Below are 23,586 nucleotides of genomic sequence, written 5' to 3'. Positions count from 1 at the left end.
CATTTAAAAGAAATTAAGAATTTGTCAGGAAAATTAACAAGATAGATACAATATCATCATTTGAATGAAATATTTAAGAGAGATAGGCTATGAGAGTTTGGGAAACAAACATCACAATTGGAGAGAACTCTGTTGGAATGCAATGTAATGTAAAAGAGCTGTCTAAAATGTGTAAGATACTGTTAGAATGGGAGACACAGGATGAGCAAGTAAAATCCTCAGTAATACATTAGGCAATAGATATTTGCTATACTATAGATATGGAAGCATGGGAATGATTGCGGAATATGGGTATAAAATTCACAGCAAGCTATTGTATGAAAATGTTATATCAATGGTACCTAACACTGAGTAAATTGGCAAAAATGTATAAATCCAAATCAAATAAGTGTTGGAAATGTAAAGAGAAAGGAGGTTCTTTTTATCACATGTGGTGATCTTATAGTAAGCTTAAAGCTTATTGGGAAATGATATATATAATGTATTGAAAAAGATATTTAAAATAACATTTGTTAAAAACCCAGAAACTTTCCTTTTGGGAATTATAGGGGCAGAACTACCCAAACTGTATAGAAAATTTATTCATGCATGTGACTGCAGTGACAAGAATGTTATTTGCTCAAAAATGGAAAGAAGAAGTCCCGATGAAAGAAGATTGGATACAAAAACTTATGGAATATGCAGAAATGGTGAAACCTACCAGTGAAAAAAGAAATCAAGATGACAAACTTTTTATAAAAAAGAATGGGAATGGTTTATTGAATATTTACAAACAAACTATAAACAGATAAGAACATTGGTAGGATTATGGTAATAACCTGCAGTTTTATTAGAGTATACATTTAAAGTAGATGAGTAAATGAAATGCTTAAGTTGAGTTAATTTGGAATATGCAAAAAAGATATAAAATAAATAAATTTAAGGAACTGCAGAAAGAGGGGGAAGGAAGTTGAGTTTCGAAATGTTAAAATGATTGTAAAATTATTGAAATGTATAAAATTGAAAATCATAAATAAACATTTAAAAAAGAGAGTTCTGGGCACCTCAATTTAAGAAGGATATTGATAAGCTGGAATGGGTACAGAAGCAGGCACCGAAATGATCCAGGTCTGGAAACCAAGCCTTATGAGGAATGGTTGAGGGAGTTGGGTCTGTTTAGCGTGGGAAAGAGGAGACTGAGAGGAGATAGCCATCTTCCAATGTCACATGGAAGATGGAGCAAGTACAAATGTTTGATGGAAAGCTGCATTTCACTTCATATACAGTTTCAGAAAGTACAATTAGTTAGGTTTTCTAAAAGGAATTCCCCCCCATCAGAGAAACATAAGCTTTGTTAGACTGAATCAGACCACTGGTTCATCCTCCTCTGTATTATCTACACTTGCTTGAAGCAGATCTCCAGGCAGAGATCTATCTCAGCCCTACCTGGAGATGCCTGGAAGCTTCTGCACTCTGACCTGAATTGAACCTGGGATGCTCTGCATGCAAAGCAGTCGCTCTATCGCCTTGAGTGCCTCCTCCCCATACAAATGCATGGGCTTTGATGTTGATGCTGCAATCCTTTTTGTCATGTGCTTTAGACACTTGCTTTTATTTATTTTTGTTATTTCCTTCCTGCTATGTCACAAAAAATAGCACAACTGTAATGGAAGAGCTTGTGATTTGTTGACACTCCCTTAATGTTAAGGGCTTGGCAATCTGAGGACTTTATTCCTCTAAATAAAGCTTATTTTTTTTAATACAGCCGCTCCTGATTCTTGATGCCTGTTGTCAGACCCAGAAAGAATAGAACTAACTTTTTAAAAAAGAAATTGTGTGGGTGCATACTAATTTAAAGCACACACAGGCAGGCCACATAGTGGGCCTCCAAAAGATGTCTTTCATCTTTACTTACTGTTTTAAGTCAGATACAGTGGTACCTTGGTTTACAACCATAATCCGTTCCAGAGGTCTGGTTGTAAACCAAAACAGGCTGTAACTCAAGGCGCGCTTTCGCCAATGGGGCCTCCCCCCCAAGGGTTGTAATTTTTAAAAAATGGGTTGTAATCCGAAAAAAGGGACATGCACTTCCGGGTTTGACGTGGTTGTAATCCAAAATGGTTGTACAGTGGTACCTCTGGTTACGTACTTAATTCACTCCGGAGGTCCGTTCTTGACCTGAAACTGTTCTTAATCTGAAGCACCACTTTAGCTAATGGGGCCTCCTGCTGCCACCGTGCGATTTCTGTTTTCATCCTGAAGCAAAGTTCTTAACCTGAGGTACTATTTCTGGGTTAGCGGAATCTGTAACCTGAAGTGTATGTAATGTAACCTGAAGCGTATGTAACCCAAGGTACCACTGTAATCCAAAACAGTTGCAAACCAAGGTACCACTGTACAGTGTATGAGGGACCTCTCAGGAAAAGGAATCTACTCACGACTGCATAGGAGATGGTGCTTGCAAACTAGAAGGTGGAGGAGAGCTCCAACTTCAGCAAACAACTGTTCATCCCTCCTCCCTCCTCTTAAAGCACCGCTTTAAGCCACTATTTCTATTAACTGGAGCTCGCTGACACCCCTAACCCCATGATTCAGAAGAACTAAGATGGGGAAGGACAAGAGAGTGAGAAAAGAGCAAGATGCATACATGCCAACATTTCTCTGATGAAAATGGAGACTCCCAATTAAAAGCGAGGCATACTGGGATCAAATCAGAAATTGGGACAGCTTCAGTAAATCCAGGAATATCCGTGGAAAATAGGGACACTTGGAGGGTCTGCAAGTTGGTGCGACTGAAAAAGAAAACGCCACCCTCCTTTTATAGGTCTGCATGCATACACACACACAACTGGATTAAACTCTGGGCCTGGGGAGGTCCCTGGGCAGTCGAAATCTTGGGACCCTCCACCCTAGTGGGATAGCATTGAACTAATAAGGCTTGGTTGCAATTTTCTTTCAAGATCAGGTATTGCGGGGCACTTAAAAAGTGGGGGGCCCATAGGCCAGTGCCTTCTCTGGCTATTTGGTGATCTAGCACTGCACACATTTAATGCATTGGGAGAATATTCACAGGATCCGACTGTAAATGCAGCTGTGACTGCTGTTGGTTCCAGCTGCCTTCCTCTCCCCTGTAGCTGCTGACATGAGTACCTAGCCAGAGTCATCTAGATTGCATTCTTTTTCTTCAGAGTCTTAGGAAGGGGACACCCTTGTCCAGCCCAAGATTATGAAGAAGAGCAGGAAATGTTGAGAAGAACCAGGGCATATTAATCTTAAAAATAATATGGAGTTGTTTTGGGGGGTGGGGATAGCAATTGCTGAAGGTGGAGAGGAAACATAGCAAGTTCAAAGTACCCAAACAAGAACTGAGAGGGCATAAATCTGTACTGGAACTATTTAAAGTGTTTTTTAAATACAGAATTGTTTCTAAATGTCCTGCTATCCGAACACAATTTGTTTTCAGGAAATGGTTTGTTAGGTGAATGGATGCAGAGTGATTCAATGATCTCCATTGGTTTTGGATATCTGAATCTGTGGTGTGCACAGGGAGTGATTTTTTTTTTTTTATAACAAATGTTTGAAACGGCTTGGATTATGGGAGTGTATACTCTTTTTTAACCCTGTGAAGCCATTGTTTTTCTAACTGCTGCCTGTTTTGGCTTCTTTTCCATCTTTCGTGGCTTATCTGATGTATGATTCAGCCAGGCAGGGATCACAACTTGACTGGAATGGTGCCACGTAGCAGAGTCAATCCGATTTGGGCTACATGATGTTGCAAAGGAGGGCAATGTGATTGAACAAGAGAACATTTTTGGCAGGAGTTCCCAATACAATTACTGGAAAAGGTTGCATTGTTTGACAGGATTCATTCAACATGAATGGTGCTTCATAATTTAATAGGAAGATTAACTTGATGAAACATAAATCCATCACACATGCCCTCAAATCAGTTTTAAATAGATAGTTTGAAGAACAAAAACCACATGCAACTGCTCATGAATATTCTGTTTCATTGAAATAGGAAATTGTTTCATGATTACAAAGTATCAAAGCACTGTTATGCATTTAAATAGCAGCCACAGGTCCTGATTCATTACTGGATGTGATGAATATTGAATCCACTTTTACACGTGGTTATGGCAGTCATATTTACATCATGTGACTTCATTTACTGATAACCATGGAACTCTTACATACAACAGAGTGATGCACTATCAAGAGCAGAAGTTCTTAGTGGCTTTGGGCAAGGCCCAAACACATGGCCTTAGTTTGTGCCCTCAGTGTCCAGGTTGATGCTCTGGAGAAGCAGCATGCAGCCACTGGGGGACCAAGAGCTGGATCCATCACCAGGACATCTCACATGCAAGCATAGAAGGTCTCCAAAACTAACGTTGTCCCCGATCTTCTCCACAGGCCTTTCTTCATGCTTAAGAAGCAATGCACCTCTTATCAAGAAAATGGCAAAGGCTATGGTTTTTAATAATTCCTGGCATCCCCAAGTAGATATGGCTTTTGTTTTAAAAAAGCAGATTTCCCAGATTTTCCAACTGTGCAAATTCTCCATCAGATACCCCACACTTAAAATAAAAAAGGCAAATGAACACAAAGCGTCCTCTGCTCCTGGCTTACACTGCATATCAGGGACAGCTTCTCTGTAAGAGTCAGTAGGTCTTCGCTACTATACAGCAACAAGTCATTTATGAGCCTGCCTTAGTTCAGTAATGTTACCTGCCTGAAGGAGAGGAGGTTGTGCCCCAAAAGAAGAATGTGTTTTAATTTGGTTTGGGCAGAATGTTTGAGGTATGGAAACTGAGTGCATTCTACATGGTATCCTTGACATGACCTGTCATTTAAGTGCTAGCCCTGTGTCAACACATTTGTTATTGGGCAAACTGAATTGCAAGGCACTGTGGTGCTCCTGAGGTCATGTAACTTGGTGGATCAGGGCCAGGAGAGTGTATCTGTCTAGAACATGTCATTCTGAAAGGATTATCCATGCAAAGTCTTCCCAAGGATTGGTTGCAGAAGGAAAGCTTCGGGATGGATGCACCCAGAGTGGCTTGAGGCTGATCAGCTGCTGTGTCAGTGGTGTATCTGTTGCTATGCAGGCTGATTAAAACGCTAAAAGCAAAGTACCCTCTGCACTGATTTGCCTTTTCCAGTCTCTTTGGAGTTTCTCAAAGTTTCTAGAGCTAAATGTCCCAGGTTCAGCTCACCCATGCCTGTGCAAAAGAAAGAGAAAAACACCCATTCACAGTTTCATTAGGATCTAGCTAATCCCCACTCAAAGCTATGCTTTCCAAGGCTGCTTTTTTCCATTTTCCCAGCAGCATCAGATGGTGGCAGGAGAAGATTCATTCCTGAGGACCCTCCTCTTCTTATGCATGGAGATAGGCGTCTTGCCAGTGCTCCCCTGACTTCTTCAGAGAACTGCAGAAGGAAAGGGGGAAATGGCCTCATGAATCACAGACAGCAACATTTCACAAGAGTTATCTCTTCCATACCCTACCAGTGCTGCTGTCTGTCATGTCCTCTAAATCTGGGTCACAGCATTGCCCTGACTGAGGGGGATTCAGACTTGGACAAATCACAGGTTGCCCAACTTGGGGAGGGAAAACTTCGGAAACCCCTTCTGTACCCTCCTGGCCTAAGGATGTGGCTCTCCCATCATCCTCAGACCTCAAGGCTAACTTCCCTGGAGCTTCTGCTGCTCCACAGCCATGTAGGAACATGTATCACAGAGCCAACTTTGCAACCTTTAAGCATTGCTTAAAGTTTTTTTTGGGGGGGGGGCCTGACAGTCATTTTTAACCTTGCTGAGACAGGGTTGCAAGTGGGACCCACTGAAAACTGTTCAGGCACTTGATCTGACTGGAATAAGCTGTTTATTGTTTCCACTTTACATGTAGGCTCCAAGCCCAGTAAGATTTCCCCCACTCCCCAATTGATCCTACCTCCCTGATCCTCCTTCAGTTAATTGACACTTACTGCAATATATCTGCAAAAGCTGTGAGCAAGGGCTTGCATTGGTACTCAATGCCATGCTTAGCACAGAGGGATTTCACCAGAGGAGCGACCTTCCAATAATTGTGGCGAGGCATCGTTGGGAAAAGGCTGTGTTGAAAAGAGGGATAAATGGGGTCAAGCAGCTAGCAGAGAACCTTAAGTGAGCCAAAATCATCCCAGTCCTGCCCAGTTCAGCCTTCCATGAACTGGTCCCCTCCAGATGTTTAGGATTACAACTTCCACCAGCCCCAGATAACGTGGCTGTGTACCATGCAAGTGTCCCTGAAAAACAGGAACATCCCATTTTTTATCATGAGAGAATGGCGGCCATTTTGGCTGCTATGCTCTTGTGTGATTTTGCGGCATGATTTTCCCCTGAAAAAAAGCACTTTTTCTGGGGCTGTGATCTTACACTGTGCCCCAGAACACACATTTTTGGGTATTGTGCCCGGGAAAAGTGGGGGGGGGTTTGGGGGGGTAACCGTGGAGCAAAATCACATAAGATCCTGGCAACTGAAATGAACCGCTATGTTCTTGTGATAAAAGACAGGAAGATGGCCTCTGGGTAGATGGCGCCCTGGATTTTGGCTTCAAAATGTTGGAGAGTATTTGGCTGTCCAAGGCTGGTTTAACCTATTAAATTTTTAGTTTATTAAGCAGTGCAAAAAGCACTCCTGGCCACCACCTGTCTTTCCAGGTGCGAAGTAACATTCAGGATTTGGGGGTGGCCCATCAGTTCCATTAGGGGCTCTCCCACATACATTCATAAAAGGGTATATTTTTACTCACTGGTGCTCAATCTGGAAGTTTAGGTGTCCTGTGTACCAGTCATTGAACAGGGATTGATCCACATTACACGTTGCTGCAAGCTAAGTGAGAAAGAGGAACGTGCTGAATCCCACTTCTTTCATTTTCAACACACCATATTCCTTCATTTAATCTTTGTTGTACTGCATACTACTGTTTTTAATTGTTCTTTGTGGGTTTCTTTTCCTTGTTGGTACCGCATGTGAGGCCACTAAAAAAACTTCTGAACTCAACAACTGCATCTGTGTTGTGTGACCATGATGAAAATAGGCTATAATCACGAGTGGAGAACTATGTACACTGTGGAACTTTGGTGCTTGCACTGCTGAAGAGGCAAGTTGTTTTTCAACTGGAAAGTGTGTTTTCTCTGTAGCAGGTTGAAGAAACTTCAGAGAAACTTTGGACTCTTTCCCTTGTTCCTCTGTTATTTCCACTATATTATTGGTGACCGCAAAGTGCACCAAATAGATCTATTTAAGCGTTAAGAGCCACTGATCAACACATTTGCAATTTGTTATAGCCACACACAATGAATTAATTGCACTGGGAAGTAGGAATAGGTGAAACCAATTTTGGTTTCTTTCTGTTTCTTATTTTCTCACTCTTAAGTTCAGTTTCCCTTATTTCCACATCAGTTTGTGATTTTTATTTTGAAAAAATCCTCATGGACATTCACCAGCATTTTAATACAAATTTCTCTTAATATTCACATTTGTATGCAATTCTACTTAATATACACATTTTGCAATGCAATTTCCTGTAATATGAGGCAGTTTTATATGTTATTTTCATGAACACATGCCTTTTAATGGACACTTTTATCCCAGTAAATTCACTTTTGTAACCATTATTCGGCGGGAGAACTGCATTGAAAAATTCAGAAAAGTGTGGATTTTGAAAGATGACTTTTTTGGTTTTCTTATTGTTTCAGAAAATGCAAATTAGGTAGGTTAACTTGAAATGTGAACTGAATAGAGGGCAAAGGTTAATTTCATTCATCTTCCTTCTTCCCACTCCCCTTTTTATGAAGATTACCCACTCTGGGATCCCATAGCTAATTCTCCCTTGGCCTCCTCGCTGGCACAAATAGGACTAATTTAGCCAGCTAGCCCTAGTGATCATCTAATGTTTATTGGATGGATTTATTGGATTTGATTTTTGATCTTTGAATTTATTGTTATTCTCGCTTTTATACTGTATTTTATGCTGGGTTTTTTGTATCACAATTAAGTGTTTTAATTTGTTGTTAGCTGCCCTGAGCCCAGTTTTCTGAACCAGGAAGGGGGGCGTATAAATAAAAAAATTATTGTTGTTGTTGTTGTTGTTAGTTGTATGGGTAAACCACAACATAAAGATTTGGCATTTGCTTAACCTTAGGGAGCAAGCAAGATGATAAATAACTGGCTATTAAGAAACAAGATTAGTACCACAAGCTATCCTTCCCTCTTGTCCACACTTTCTCCTTCTCTGCTTGTGTCAGGTCAGAAAACAAAGTTAATCTGGCATTAGTGTCTCTATGATCTTATGGTCCCTATCTTTATTGGCCAAATTATGGGCCTTAGTAGACAATGGAAAGGAAGGATTTGCAATGCAGCCTGTAGGGCTGGGTGTTGTCAGCTTTCCAACATTGCGGTGTATCACCAGCCAAACATCACAATACAGTGGTATCTCGGTTGTCGAATGTAATCTGTTCTGGAAGACTGTTCAACTTCCGAAACGTTTGACAACCGAGGCGCAATGGGCGGTGGGCAAAACCCATTGAAAAAAATGGAGAAACGTGACTCAGGAGAAACATTCAACTTTCAGAAAACGGAAACATTCACTTCCGGGTTGTCAGCGTTCAAAAGCCGAAATGTTCGACTTTCAAAGCGATTGACAACCGAGGTACCACTGCATACATCGCAATGTTGAAAAGCAGAGGAACAAGCTGCAATGGTCCCAGCCCCACAAGGCACCAGGTGAAACCACCTCAGTTCCCTTGGTGGGAGCGGTGGCAATTTCACCTGGGTGCCTCACAGGGCCAGGGCCAATGCAGGTTGTTTCTTCCGCCAGGTGGTGGCAGAAGAATGATTCAGGTGCAGGCAAGCCCCATCCATGATATACTGCCAGGTGAAGGCGCCATCGCACTCTGGCTCCCAAACCAGTCCTAGGTGATGTATCAATACATTGCCCAGACCCAGCAGCCTGTCCCATAATATAATAGTAGTAATAGTAGTAGTAGTAGTAGTAATTTATTATTTATACCCTGCCCATCTGACTGGGCTTCCCCAGCTACTCTGGGAGGCTGCAGAATGATGGGGGTGGAGACACTCCTTTAGGTATACTGGGCCGAGGCCATTTAGGTAACTTGCAACCTACAGGTAACTTGTAACTTACATGCATTTAACTTGTGCACATTCAGCTTTTTGTTCTTCCATATATATATATATAATTCAAAAAGGGGTAGAAAGAAGGTGGACATCTGGGTGGGGGGGGGACTTTGGCAATTCCACCAGTCATTGTGTTTTGACAATACACGATTTTGGCTTTATGCACAATCCCTGGAGCATAACCCCTGGAAACATTGAGAGTTGCCCGTATTATTATTATTATTAACCCACCCTTCACCCTAAGGTTCCAAGGCAGGTTACAACATTCACCAGCATTTTAATACAAATTTCTCTTAATATTCACATTTGTATGCAATTCTACTTAATATACACATTTTGCAATGCAATTTCCTGTAATATGAGGCAGTTTTATATGTTATTTTCATGAACACATGCCTTTTAATGGACACTTTTATCCCAGTAAATTCACTTTTGTAACCATTATTCGGCGGGAGAACTGCATTGAAAAATTCAGAAAAGTGTGGATTTTGAAAGATGACTTTTTTGGTTTTCCTATTGTTTCAGAAAATGCAAATTAGGTAGGTTAACTTGAAATGTGAACTGAATAGAGGGCAAAGGTTAATTTCATTCATCTTCCTTCTTCTCACTCCCCTTTTTATGAAGATTACCCACTCTGGGATCCCATAGCTAATTCTCCCTTGGCCTCCTCGCTGGCACAAATAGGACTAATTTAGCCAGCTAGCCCTAGTGATCATCTAATATACGATACTAAGAGTGGACTTCAGCATGATGCTCTTCCAAACGTTCTGTTTGCACAAGCATTGCAGCTTGCTAAATGGAATAATCTCCCCTCTTCTCCCGCTTCCAGCCCACTGTTCCCAGCCCCCTGGAGCCGATTTCAGGAGATGTGGGGTGGGGCGGGTGGAATGGGAAAGCCCCATTGCACAAGCCAAAATTCTTGTGCAGGGCTTTAGCTGATGTGGTTTGTTAGGTGTCTCCTTCTCTGTCCCCAAATATATTCAGGAATGAGCTTATTATATGAAAGAAAGATGAAGATAAAAGCAGTAGTTATCTTACCTGGGCAGACACCCAGTCTAAATTCTGGTCATAGTTAATGTTCATTGGAATGTGGTTCATCTGCGAGATCCAGAGAAACCAAGAGCTTTCTAGGAACCTAGGCAGACAAGCAACAACGCTAACAATCACCATCCAGATAAGCTAAAGGTAAACACATAAAGGCCACAACCCTTCTTTTTATTTTGCTTTGAAATCGCTAGATCAGGGATGGGAAACCTGTAGCCCACCACATGCTGTTGGACTCTAACTCCCATGAGCCTCAGCCAGCATGGAATGATGGGAGTTGGAGTCCAGTAACATCCAGAGGCCCACTGGTTTCTCAACCCTGCATGAGACCAAAAGCCATTTAGAGCAGGGGTTTCCGAACAGTGGTCCAGAAGCTTCAGTCAGGTGCTTTGCAACATGACTGCAAAAATGAAATTAAAAACCGTTCGGCATCTCACACAGAGTATTACAGTTATTACAACAGGCAGAATGTTCATTAAGTGGTCCTTGAAGACACTCAACAATTTTCAATTGGTCCATGGGTGGCTGTGGGGGCATCTAGAAACCACCGGTTTAGAGTAACCACTAGAGGAGGCACAGTCTCTTCTGTGAGGCACCTTCCTGGGCTGCTTTTGTGTCATTGTGGTATGAGGCTTTGACATATGTAGGAGCCAGTTTCTACATGAAGAGAGCATGTATTCTAAACACACAGCTCATACATTAAGGAAAGCCTGTAGAGCAGAAAAAGCAGAAGAACTATTACCTGGCCAACCAGTAGTATGCCATGAAGGTCTTAAATCCCATTAAAGGAACATACATGAGACAGACGCGGACATAGTAAAGCATCATGAAAGCAAACTCCTGCCAAAGGGGGGGGGGGAATAGGTTAGAAAACAGTTGCCAGGTCCTTCATTTCAGATCTACTAACTGTATGCAACAACTATGGAGAACACAAAGGCCATAACAAAATATGGATGAAGAGCACTGTTTGCATGCACGAGAACATCCAGGGATGCTGTCATGAAAAAAGGAAAGGGCATGAAGGGGATCAGTAATGGTCAAGATGGGACAAGACTGAATCTGATGGGCCAGGTAGATTTTCTACAGGAAGCCACATTTCTCTTCAAAGTGAAAAGAATTCCCAGAATAATTCATTGAAGGGATTTTTATCCCTCTCATCTGCTGATGTCACCCAAGCTTTTTGTTAGGAGGGTGTTCAAATCAGAGATCCCAGGGAAGCTCACTAATCTCAGGGGTCAGCAACCATTTTCAGCCATGGACTGGTCCAACATCTCTTAGAACATGTGGTGGGCCAGACTATTTTTTTTGGGGGGGGGTTGAATGAATTCCTATGCCCCACAAATAACCCAGAGATGCATTTTAAATAAAAGGACACATTCTACTCATGTAAAAACACGCTGATTCCCGGACCATCCATGGGCCAGATTAAGAAGGCGATTGGGCCACATCTGGCCCCCAGGCCTTAAGTTGCCTACCCCTGCCGTAAAGCATTACCAGCCCATGACAGCAGGAGCAACATGGAATGCAGGGGAGGGAGATCTGCCTCTCCCTCTGCTTCTCTGGTGTCCTGATGCACTACATAGTCAACAGGCCCAAAGCTGCCTCATAGGAGATGTAGATCTTCCAAGGTATGCAGAGAACGACGTCTTCCCAGTTGGCTTAGCTCACTGCACAGCAGCATAAGATAGCACCAGAGAGTGAAAGGAAGGGTCAGGACCCTACCTTTCTCCCCGCTCCCTGCATACTGCCACTGTTCCTGCTCTGTCTTATAAAAAAAGGTAAGGGTACCCCTGCCCATACAGGCCAGTCTTGCCAGACTCTAGGGTTGTGCGCTCATCTCACTCTATAGGCCGGGAGCCAGCGCTGTCCGCAGACACTTCCGGGTCACGTGGCCAGCGTGACAAGCTGCATCTGGCGAGCCAGCGCAGCACACGGAGCACCATTTACCTTCCCGCTGGTAAGCGGTCCCTATTTATCTACTTGCACCCAGAGGTGCTTTCGAACTGCTAGGTTGGCAGGCGTTGGGACCGAACGATGGGAGCCTACCCCGCCGCGGGGATTCGAACTGCCGACCATGTGATCGGCAAGTCCTAGGCGCTGAGGTTTTACCACAGCACCACCCACGTCCCCCTGCTCTAGCTTATACCCGTCCCCAAATAGACTTATCCAGAGGAGAAACCACTGCAAATATGCAGGTGACTTACCAACCAATTTTTCCTTTGAAATGCGAAACGCAATACAGCAAACTGGACGTATAAAACGAAGGTCAACGGGGCTAAAACTAGTGAAATCAGAAAACAAGAACATTACAAAGATGTAAATCACCCAAACTCAATACAGCCTATGTATCTATCCATCTCTGGTCATACTGGCCAAATAGTAGTAGTAGTATATAATAATAATAATATCAATAATAATAATACAATAACAATAACTTAAAATAGAATTCCCTATTTTCATCAAATCATCCATCTAAAACTTTTGTCAAAAAAATTTATGCCACCCGATAATATTGCCATTGTTCTCATCCACCACAAGGCATGGCTTTACTAAAGGTTGCAATTTCCGGATTCATAATCCTGAGGTCCATCTCCGGGGGCCTTCTGGCAGTTCCCTCACTATGATAACTGAGATTACAGGGAACCAGAGAGGGCCTTCTCGGTAGTGTCACCCTCCCTGTGGAACGTCCTCCCATCAGATGTCAAGGAAATAAACAACTATTTGACTTTTAGAAGACATCTGAAGGCAAGCCTTTTTAAGGAGGTTTTTAATGTTTGAAGTTTTATTGTGTTTTTAATATTCTGTTGGGAGCTGCCCAGAGTAGCTGGGGAAACCCAGCCAGATGGGCGGGGTATAAATAATATATTATTATTATAATAACAAAATGGCAGGGACACTCACGGGCGAAGTATATGTGCTGGTGCTGGTAAGGCATGTATTTCTTTTTCTTCTTGCCAAGCTGCAGATGGAGAGGAGAAGTAACGTGGTTAAGCAGACAACTATAAACTTTCTGAGTGCCAACTTCCATTTGTTACAATAGGGATCCTTGTGTTAGCTCTAATAAGTACAATTGGGGAGGAGACATTATACATAGCAGGGTCTTCTCAGTGGTGGCACCCTATTTTGGGAGCCTACAGGCCAGAGGTTCTCTACCATTGAGCCCACCAGGCATCAGAGGTTGGCTTGTTAAGCAGTTCTGGGCAAACCACAAAGCACGTGACGTGTCATCCTTATGACTTCGCAGCTGTGGCTTGAATCCAGGGACACAAAGAAAGAATCTTTCTTCCTTCAGCTGCAGCTGAAACTTTAAATCACCTGCTGTCACCTGCCATCAGGTAACCAACAGCTTGGCCTGTCAAAGGGATATGTGGAGGGATGGCCAGAAGGCCATATCCATTTCTGCACTCCCACTCCAGCCTGTCATGAGCAGAACAGATGCCATCTAGAAATAAGGAAAATAAGAAACTAATCTAATGGTATAAACAGCCCATCAACAACATGAGCTGCAGGAAGGAACACTAAAGCTGTTCCCTGGAGATGGCATGCTTCCTTTCTTCCTAGGTTGCTCACTAAGAGTATGAATTTTGTTAACATGGTGTTCCCTTTTCTATGATTTGAGTCACTCCCAGGTCTTCTGCTCACCTCCACAGAGAGTGCCTTTCCCAGGCTGAACAAAAATGGGTGCATATTGAGATCAGGGTCCTTGCGGAAGCAGTTGGGTTTGGCATGATGCTGGTTATGCATATAGTTCCATTGGCTTGGTGGTCCACCCTTCATACATAATGAAAACACACACATATATACCATTAATTCGTGGGTAGAGCTACATACTGTACTCATTCCTGCTGTATAAAGATTGCACAATATAAGAGATTAATAAATTTAGGTGTATACATTTGCTCAACGACAGCTGATTTTTAAAAAAACAAAAACGGGGGCACATGATACAACTTTACCATCCTGTACCCTCCCATTTCCTACCATTACATGTGAGTTTATCTCCTGCCATGTTGAGTTACTATTAAGTTCCGAGATTTCAATCTAAAGGCAAGCATTCAAAATTCACTCTCTGATCCTAAATAATAATGTGTGTGAGGGAGGAAAAAACCCTCCCCCGTTGTTGTTGTTGTTTATTCGATTTATATACCTCCCTTTATCAGAAGATCCCAGAGCAGCGTAGAACATAAAAAACACATTGAATTACATTGTTTCACTTTGGAAGTAAGGAAGATGTGCCATCTATCTCACTCAGCTGAATGTATTTCCTTACAGAAGACTCCAGATCTGTAATGGCCCTCTCCACGTCAGAAGAGCATCTCCCTGGCCTGGCATACTGCCAACTCACTCACTGCTGGGCCTAGATGGCTGTGTGCTCCCTGGATCCAGCAAGTTTTTAAATATAAGCCAGACCAGCTTCCTGTGTTGAGGTGATCGACTGGCTGACAGGCCATTAAGGGAAACAAAGGAAAGGGGCTCTATGCGAGACAGCAAACTCATGGTTAGTTAGAAGGACTAGGCCTGAGTTTAGAGTGGAGTTTGCAGTGATATGACCTAAAAGCAAAGCAGCAAGGAGAGAGAGAGAGAGCCATGCTGAATCCAAGGCTGTGGCTATGGAAGAAACAAGACCCTCTTGTGATGCTAATGCTGTGAACCCCTCCATTGTAGACTCAGGTTATATATACATGTGTGTAAATAAACCATATATCCTAAAGACAACACAGTCTCTGTTGTGCCTCATTTCCAAATGGAAAATGAACCCTGAGTAAGCGCCTGAAATCACTGGAATCTTGCACCGCTCAGAGATTAGGGTGGCATGAAACAGTGTATTCTATTGGCCAAGGACTCTTGTAAAGTTTTAAGACGATATCTACGTTACAGAGATACGTAGTGCTTATTTAGTAGCTTGACTTTATTTGTTCTTTACTTCCTAGTGAACCAGGATCCACTGCTAGGTAGTACCCAAATTATTCTTTAGCCATGATGAACTGATGTATTCTAAAGAGCCCCCTTACTGCCAAAGTGAGGGGAAAGAGTTGCCATAGTCCTTCACCAGAGTCTTTTAGCCCCAATAGCTGGTGTTGTGTAGCAAGCTGTTCAAATCTCACCAAAATCATGAAGCCACTAAGCCTTAAACCATGCTTTTCATCACTTTGCCCCCTGAGTATGGACTGAGGCAATACTAATAGAGTTGTTGTAGGAATGAGTGAGATCCCATATCTGAAGCACACTGAATGCTTGAAACATCATATCATCAATGTTATTTTCATTATCCTTGTTATCATCACACCAGACAAGCCCAAGAAATGATCCTTCTTCCCCCAGTGAAGTGCAAAGAGGGCACTGCTATTGGGACATTGTCATTGTATCTATTTGCATATCATTTTACCTTACATATTCCCATCACAATGAAGTGAAATGGCCTGTTCCACTTGGCCTTCTGAAAGACTGAAAGATGCCCAAGATCATGTTGTAAAAATGCATACTGGATCTGGAAGGCAAAAAACAATGCTAGGACAATGTGATGCAGTATGGCACCATATATTTGAGAAATGGTGAAGAATTCTGCTACTGCTTTACATGATAAACTCAGGAGCATCAGTGCTAATTTATTGACCAGAACGCCAACAAAGAGGCTGAAATTCTACTGACACAATAAAATTCCAGCATTGTGGCTAGGGAGAATGCTATGAATCATAAATCAGTTCATTGATCCTGGAGGTGCTGAGAAACACCCCAGAGATCTTCATGACACAAATACATTACCTGTGCAATGGTGAACAGTGCCACACCAACAAGGAAGGGCACCCAAGATACTCCTAAATACCAGATAGTCAGCCAGGATGCAGTATCTAGCAGGAAAGCATGCAGAAACATGAAGCCGAAGAAGAGAAAACGAGGTTGTAGGAGTCCCATCCTCTTCACTGTGGTGCGCAGCTCATGAAAATCATTGACCAGCATTGCCTGTGAGAGGTGCCTAAAGTTAATATCTCTTATCTGTGGTTATATATGATGCAGACTGCGTGTGGAACAGACTTACTCACAGAAACATACTCTGGAAGGCACCCAGCCAGCAGGGGGACTGTGAGACCAGGGGATCTCCTTTAACTCAGTGTCTAACCAGGGACAGGTTGAAAAAGCAAACAATCCCATCTCCACTATCTCCCCATCTTCATTTCAGTGAGGGATGAAGAGGAAGCTGTAGCAAGCAGATTCTCCATAGGGGTAGGCGCCTTTGTAGCTTGGATTGTCTGCAAAAGGACAGCTGGCTACATTCTAATAATTTGAAATACTGAGCTTCTGCAGCATCATGAAAAATCACATGCCCAGTGTGTGTTTTCTATTCTTCAGTGATCACTAGGACACAATTACTTAAGATGTTGAGAACAAGGTTATAGGGTCACAAAGGGAGGCCTACACCCAGTTAGGTGCCACAACTAGAACATGTGCTAAGCATGTTACAGAATTGTAGTTGCAAGCTACTGTATATTTCCTGTATTTGTTATCTACAGCATTATTCCTACCATTAGGCAGAGTTGGTGAAGGAGGACAGTAGCGGACTTCCTCCTAAGTCCCCCAGCAACTCCCCTTTATCAGAAAACAAAACAAAACTGTGTATGTCATGCAGCCTACTTAAGATATCCTGCTGGTCTCAGGTGTGACGATGGACACTGTCCTGACACCAGCATCACCAGCACTGAAGCTATGGGTCAGATTCCAGACCAGCAATATTCAGTATGTGTAATGGAGAGGGTGCCATCTTATCCTTCCTCCCAGGCAGCAAAATGTCTTGAGGCTGGCCACACCACATATCCTTAAAAGAAAGTTGCGAGGGAAACTCACATTTTTGGTTGGTTCACAGCTGGGTTGATCAGGTGCCAGCTCCCCAATTAGTAGGGGGCTCAGGTATTTCTTGACTAAGTCCTCATCCTTGTGGAAAGCGGTGAAAGCATCCTAAAACCACAGAGAGAACAAAATAGGGTGTAAAACGGAGGAGGCTGCTATGCTGAAGTGAAGGAGCTGATATTCTGGGAGGTTTGTTTTGAGCTCCGCAACAAATGATACAAGGTGCTGGCTGGTTCTCTTCCTTGAGGGCCGATAGTCTCAGTGATGCAGGCTGATGGGTGATTTTGGAATTACAGTTCATTGGACAGCTGGGATTGGGAGTCAAGAGCGGGGAGGGAGGTACAATCAGGGTTTTTTATTTTTTTAAAAAACAGTCAAGTGGTGTATAATTTTTATTAAATAAATAAATACAAATTCTGAACAAGGAAGGAGATACGACTTGACATTTGGAAGAGGAAGTAACAGGACCTCTGTGGGCCAGTGAGGGGTGGGGGAAGAAGCAGCAGTAAAATGAGGGGGAGGAAAACTGTTGTTTTCTGCTGCTCCAGAGAAGTGGACACAGAGCAATGGATCCAAACTACAAGAAAGAAGATTCCACCTAAACATTAGGAAGAACTTCCTGACAGTAAGAGCTGTTTGACAGTGGAATTTGCTGTAAATTAGTGGAATTAGCAGTAAAATGAGGGGGAGGAACTGTTGTGAAAGACTGAGAGAAATGAGAATGGAGGTAAAGTAGGTGAAAAAAATAAAGAGAAGCTTAAGAAAGGACAACATACTGAGAATTTTGCCTGGGGTGTGTGTAACTTTGGGCAATTCCCTCTTGCAGATGTATGATGAAAGAAAATCCCAGTGACACAATGGGAGTGACATACATTTCACCCGTTCACTGTTAAGTCAAATAAGTCACATATGAAGGCCACTCCATACAGAATTTTCCCGCTGGTGCTGGTTCTCATTAGTGGTCCCCCACACAATTCTCTCCCCCCCACTTGAGTTTCCTGAGTTTGCTGATACCTCCCTCTCTCAAGTGTGGGTGTGCTGCTGTTATCATTCCGTAAGTCCAAGCACTCCAAGACTAGGGTAAAGATAACAGTTGGGAAATGCTTTTTTTTCTTCTGCATTCCCTTGGGGACATTTGTTTCTGGGCTGGCATATCAGCAATAGTTAGGGCTAGAGCCACACCATTCTGTCTCTGACTCTCTCTTAGAGGTGAAACAGGGAGATGTCCAGGGAAGTAATGAGGGGTGCTGGCTATCTCAAGATTATCACACACACCCTACGCTATACTCTTTCGATCTTATTCTCTCTCAAACAGAGTCAGAACTGGGTGTGGATGCATCCATTAAAGGATGGCTGTCTAAAAACCCCTCTCCCCACCACCCAAAGCAAGACCACTAACTCCAGCTTCTAAAATTAACCAGCTGCATTTTTGCACTCTCACTCTCACACCTGAACATCCAGCAGAGGCGGATTTAAGGGAGCAAAACTTTTCCTCCAAAGAAAGCAGCACAGGGAGAGTTTCCTCACCTTCTTTGTACCAGGCTCTTCTGCCAACTCTGTGAATGTGAGTATTTTGTGTCCTGAATGACCGAATTCACAGCAGGGAAATCAAGCCCCCGAGCCGCAAGATCCATAGCAAAGACAACTGCTGATTTCTTGCCACAAAATCAGTGTAGACTTCCATTCTATTCATGTGCTGCTTCTTGCCCCAAAGAGCCAGTATAGAGAGCCCGGGTCGAAGATGGCAAAAGACTCTAAACAAATACTGAACCTCTTTACAGCTTGAAAAAAAATACAATACTTTTCTTATTCAGATGACTTCTCAAAAAGGAGTACAGCATATTGATTTTCTCGTGCAGTTCACAAGCAACATGGTTCTGTTTCAAAGTTGCTGGGGTACTGAACTTTGCCTTCTGGTGTACCCAGATATATGCTGGGTCTCTCAAGCTCAGCCAAGCCAGGTCCTCCACTGATTTGGTTTGCATGGCTGAGAAAAGCAGAGTCTGGTGCAATGCTGGGAAGACCCCAGAAGCCAGAGATGTAGTTAGGGCATTTCCTCATGTGCTGTGACGAGATTATTGTTGTGGGAGTTTGTGCATGACTAACTGTCATGGTCCTGTGTGGCTGTGGCGCTCTGCATTTAGGAATTGTGTGGAGGAGAATATATCTTTCAGGGGACTTAGATTTTCTTCTCCATTCCAGTTTGCCCTGTCCTGTGGACTGCAAGTGAACTGCTTTCAACCTTCCCACTTGGTCTGAGTGAAAGGAACTTAAACACGAGGACTATTAATGGTCACATTCTTCATCTTTTCTACCCTCCTCAAAGATGCAGAGGGAAAAAGACAACCTGATGACTTCTGGTTTAAATTGTTTTGGAAGCTATTCAGATAAATGGTTGGAGGGGGGTTGTAGCAACAGTTATTGGGCTCAATTGTCCCTAAACATGATGAACAGGTTGCAATTTGTCCTTTTCTTCTAGAGAAAGGGTGCCAGCACTCACCATGAAGTTGTTAAGCAAGTGCCACATTTTTAATTAGTACTTTTCTTCTAGAAAAAGGGTATATACACTTGAGTACCCACAAAAAAAGATGCACTGGTGGCAACCATTTTTGATCCTGGCATCTGAGGAGCATCAGTCAGTGACAGACTTGTTCTGTGCACCATAACTCAAATCTAAAAACTCTTAAAAGTTCTATTCCCTCTGGAGTAGAAATCATATATCGAACAGATGGAAAGCTCTTTAATCTGAGCAGGCTGAAAGCAAAGAGTAAGGTTACTGTAACTTCTGTCATAGAGCTTCAGTATGCTGATGACAACGTGGTGCATGTAGACTCAGAGGATGAAATCCAAACCATCCTAAATATCTTCACAGAAGCTTACAAAAAGCTTGGCTTATTGCTCAACATCAAAAACAAAAAACAAAAAACCAACCCAAAGTGCTGCACCAACAAGCACAAAACAACCTGTCTGCGGCACCACAAATCCAACTCAATGGTGCAGCATTGGAAAATGTTGATCACTTCACCTACCTGGGCAGTTTCTTTCCACAAGGACCAACATTGATGTCAAAACCAGCATCGCCTGAGCTCTGTGAGTGCAGCTTTCTCCCAAATGAAGTGCAGAGTGCTTGAGGACTGGGACATTCACAGGGAAACCAAAACGCTTGTTTACAAAGCTATTTTACTACCAGCCTTACTGTATGCTTGTGAAACATGGACCACTTATAAACGCCATCTCCAACTCCTTCGAAATATTCCATCAACAGTATAGCTGAAAAATTGTACATGTCAACTGGGAAGACGGGCAAACTAATGCCAAGCAAAGATCACCAGAGTCGAAGCAACGATCCTTCAACATTAACTTTGTTGGACTGGTCATGTTGTTCAGATGCCTGGTTATCATTTTCCAAAGCAACTACTCTATTCCGAACTTAAAATAGAAAGCGTGCTGGTGGTCAACAAAAGAGGTTTAAAGACTCTCTCAAGGCAAATCTTTAAAAATGTAGTATAAACACCGACAACTGGGAAACACTGGCCTGCAAGCGCTCCAATTGGAGAACAGCCTTTACCAAAGGTGTCATGGGCTTTGAAGACACTCAAACTCCGGTCGCAAGGGAGAAACATGCTAAAAGGAAGGCACACTTGGCAAATCCACACCATGATCAACTCCCTCCCAGAAACCTATGTCCCCACTGTGGAAGGACATGTGGATCCAGAATTGGCCTCCACAGTCACTTACGGACTCACTGTTAAGACCGTGTTCATGGAAGACAATCTTACTCGGCTACAAGTGATCTACAGAGGAGAAGAAGAACTCTGATCCAGCTAGACCAGCAGTGAGTCAATGTTAAGAATACATAGGCCAGAACAAGTCGTGTGGCGCACCTTTTTCTCTATAAAAATGATTAGAGCTTGCTTGCCTGCTAGTCTGAACAAGGGAACAATTGCATAGTTCCTATTTAATTCAGTGGATCATCAAGCATAGTGAGGCAGTCCAAGTGTGGGCATGGTCCAATAACCAGAGTCATGAGACAAAGTCGGGTCAAACACAGCAGAGCCATCCGAAGGTAGGCATGATTCCAAAAGCAAGTCATTATTGGCAGGGACAGACAGTTTAGCGTAGGTCACAGAACAAGCTTCTAGGATGCACATAATAATTACATAATGATTTCTGATGTAGTTGTGATGCTTAGCTTATTTCTTAGTTGCTGCTTTTTGAATAGTGTTTTATAGCGTGTAATTGTTTTATTGATGATTTGTTAATTTTGTGTTTTATGCTGTATTTGTGATGTTCTATTATGTCATTGGCTTTTTATTGTTTGTAATCCACTTTGAGATTCATTTGAATGAAAAGCATCATAGAAATAAAAGCAATCAATCAAAGGAGATTAAGAAACATCTAGGTCATGTCCAGGTGCTATGCCATTTCCAACATGAATGCTATTTTTGGTTGTTATAATGCTCATCGTTTTAGCAACAGAAATAAACTATTAGTTATTTCTTTTGAGATTAATTTCAAAGGTGTGCTGCATACCACGAACAAAATGTTATCAGTGCTAACTTTAATTCATCAAGGTATCCCCATTCATTTTCCTGCTTTATTGGATTTATTTTTTTTTATAAAAAAAAACAAGCTGCAGATGAAAAGACATAAATTATGCCGCTTACCAAGAATGCTCAATGAAAACAAGTTTTCTTTCAAACTCACCAAGTAGACCCACTAAAATTAATTTACCTAACTAGTCATGTTCATTAATTTCATTGGGTCTACCCTGAATAAAGCTTAGCTGAATGCCACCCAAATAGCCTTTTCTTAGGCTACCTTTGATCATAGGCAGTGCTTTATGAATTTCAACTTCACTGAAAACACCACTGAATGAATTTGGTTGGGAAGCTATTGTGAGAGTATAAGGCTGTGCAAATAGAGAAATATGAAATCCTAAGCATAACTTAACAAGAAACCACACCCACCCACCCACCCAAACCTGAGAGATCTCACTGATGTTTCTGAAACTCCTCGAGGCTCCCCAGCGTTATTGATATTTTGTCTGAGGAAAACCCCTCATATCCACTAGAATATCACCCGGACAAAATTTAGGTGGTGCTTCTGAGCACGCATTTTTTGAAGACGCTTTGAAGCTTAAGGTTGCAATCTCACACATTATTAGGCTGCTTAAATCCCCTGGGATTGAAATGCTGTGGGATTTAAGCAGGCTAACATTATATAAGGTTCTAATCTACTATTTGCCCCATTTCCATGTCTGAAAGAGGAGTTGTAGACTCTTGTTTCATCCATCCATCCATTCCCAGATACAACCCAAATTCTTTTCTGAACAGCCTGCGACTTCTGGAATTTCCTTTTCTGTCCCTTCAGATGCTTCTTCCCTTAGTCTAAATCTTTTTAGCACCCTCATATATTATACAACGTTGGCAAGTAAGCACCATATCATATGATCATCTGAGGCTGCCTTACATTAAGTCTAACCATTGCCCATCTCACCCAGTCCTGTCCCTTTTGCCTGGCAGTGGTTCTCCAGGGAACCAGGCAGATACTGTACCTTTTCTATGTCTCCTACTTTAAATCCACTGAGATAATAGGCAGTACCAAGATTGAACCCGGGACATCATGCATACAAAGCTGATGTTTGGCCATTAAGCTATGGTTCTTCCCAAATGCTCTGGGTCCCCAGGCCCCACTAAAAGCTCTCACCGTGGCATCTTGTCCTGCATAATGGCTGATGACACGGGTTCCTCCAGGGTGTCGCAAATGGAATTGGCTGATATCATAGATCTTCCTTCGGATTACCAGCCATCTCTCCTCCTTGAATTCTCCCTTGCCTGTGCGGAGTCCTATCTCCTCCCAGGTGAAAAACTGTGGGGCACCCAAGGCAAGTTCTGGCTTTCCCACACTAGTGCCCGACTCTGGCGGCATCCTGACCGTCCACTGAGCACGTACAGCTCAGTTTTCCAGCTAACTACTCTGCTTCCACTCTGTCCAGTGGAAAGGTTGGTGCAACTGTGTCTCTGTGCTCTGCTTTTATAGAGACCTATTGTCATCAGCACACACCACCCTTTCCATTCCATTGCTCCAGGCGTTTTCTTTCAGAGCCGTCCTATTTTGCTCTTCAGCAATGCTTCATAGGAGTCAACCTTCACTAGTCATGTCAGCTCATGATTCTTCTTATGAGATTCAATGAACACATCAGCGTACATAACGCTTTATCCTTTGGAGCTATGCATTGTGCAAGAGCTACAGCCCATTCTAACAAAGCCTTTATCTACAAATGCTATAATCCTCACCAACACTTTGAATTTATTGAGCCACACAATGCGTGATTTCCATACCACACAATGTGTGGTTGTATGTTGTGTAATGCCAATCATACTAATCGCTAGTGATCTCTGCTCTGATACAGCCTTGAGTATTGGTCTAGAATTCCTAGGCTTTGTGATCTGCTATAGCTCTATATTGTGGTAAGCCCTACTTCACAGCATTAGGCCCTCACTCTATTCAGTCAAAAGTATTGCTTCCCTCACTT

At 42.7% G+C, this 23,586-nt stretch overlaps 1 protein-coding gene across 1 annotated transcript; it reads right to left on the bottom strand.

The window, feature by feature from the left end:
* Window positions 1-3,975: 3,975 nt before the first annotated feature.
* Window positions 3,976-23,076, bottom strand: LOC309380718 (acyl-CoA (8-3)-desaturase-like). The gene is made up of 12 exons (XM_081930857.1): window positions 22,758-23,076; window positions 17,046-17,156; window positions 15,969-16,166; window positions 15,592-15,693; window positions 13,848-13,976; window positions 13,107-13,164; window positions 12,410-12,486; window positions 10,948-11,045; window positions 10,200-10,296; window positions 6,775-6,854; window positions 5,968-6,093; window positions 3,976-5,409 (listed from the first exon to the last, which is right to left on the bottom strand). Exons 1-12 carry the CDS (start codon window positions 22,977-22,979, stop codon window positions 5,358-5,360), a joined length of 1,350 nt encoding a protein of 449 aa, XP_081786983.1. The 5' UTR covers window positions 22,980-23,076; the 3' UTR covers window positions 3,976-5,357.
* Between the last annotated feature and the right edge of the window lie 510 nt (window positions 23,077-23,586).

Source organism: Podarcis melisellensis (assembly GCF_964234715.1).
Source record: "Podarcis melisellensis genome assembly, chromosome: 1".
Taxonomy (NCBI): Eukaryota; Metazoa; Chordata; class Lepidosauria; order Squamata; family Lacertidae; genus Podarcis; species Podarcis melisellensis.
The sequence above is the reverse complement of the archived record's forward strand: the minus strand, read 5'-3'. Positions and strand labels throughout refer to the sequence as shown.

What these genes read in the sequence shown, in the direction of transcription:
- LOC309380718 (XM_081930857.1), bottom strand. Translation starts at nt 22,979, where the DNA reads ATGCCGCCAGAGTCGGGCACTAGTGTGGGAAAGCCAGAACTTGCCTTG. An exon ending in TTCAAAGGAAAAATTGGTTG is followed by an intron (nt 11,046 to 12,409) that starts GTAAGTCACCTG and finishes CCCCTTTGGCAG; the next exon opens with GAGTTTGCTTTCATGATGCT. An exon ending in GCATACTACTGGTTGGCCAG is followed by an intron (nt 10,297 to 10,947) that starts GTAATAGTTCTT and finishes TTGTCTGCCTAG; the next exon opens with GTTCCTAGAAAGCTCTTGGT.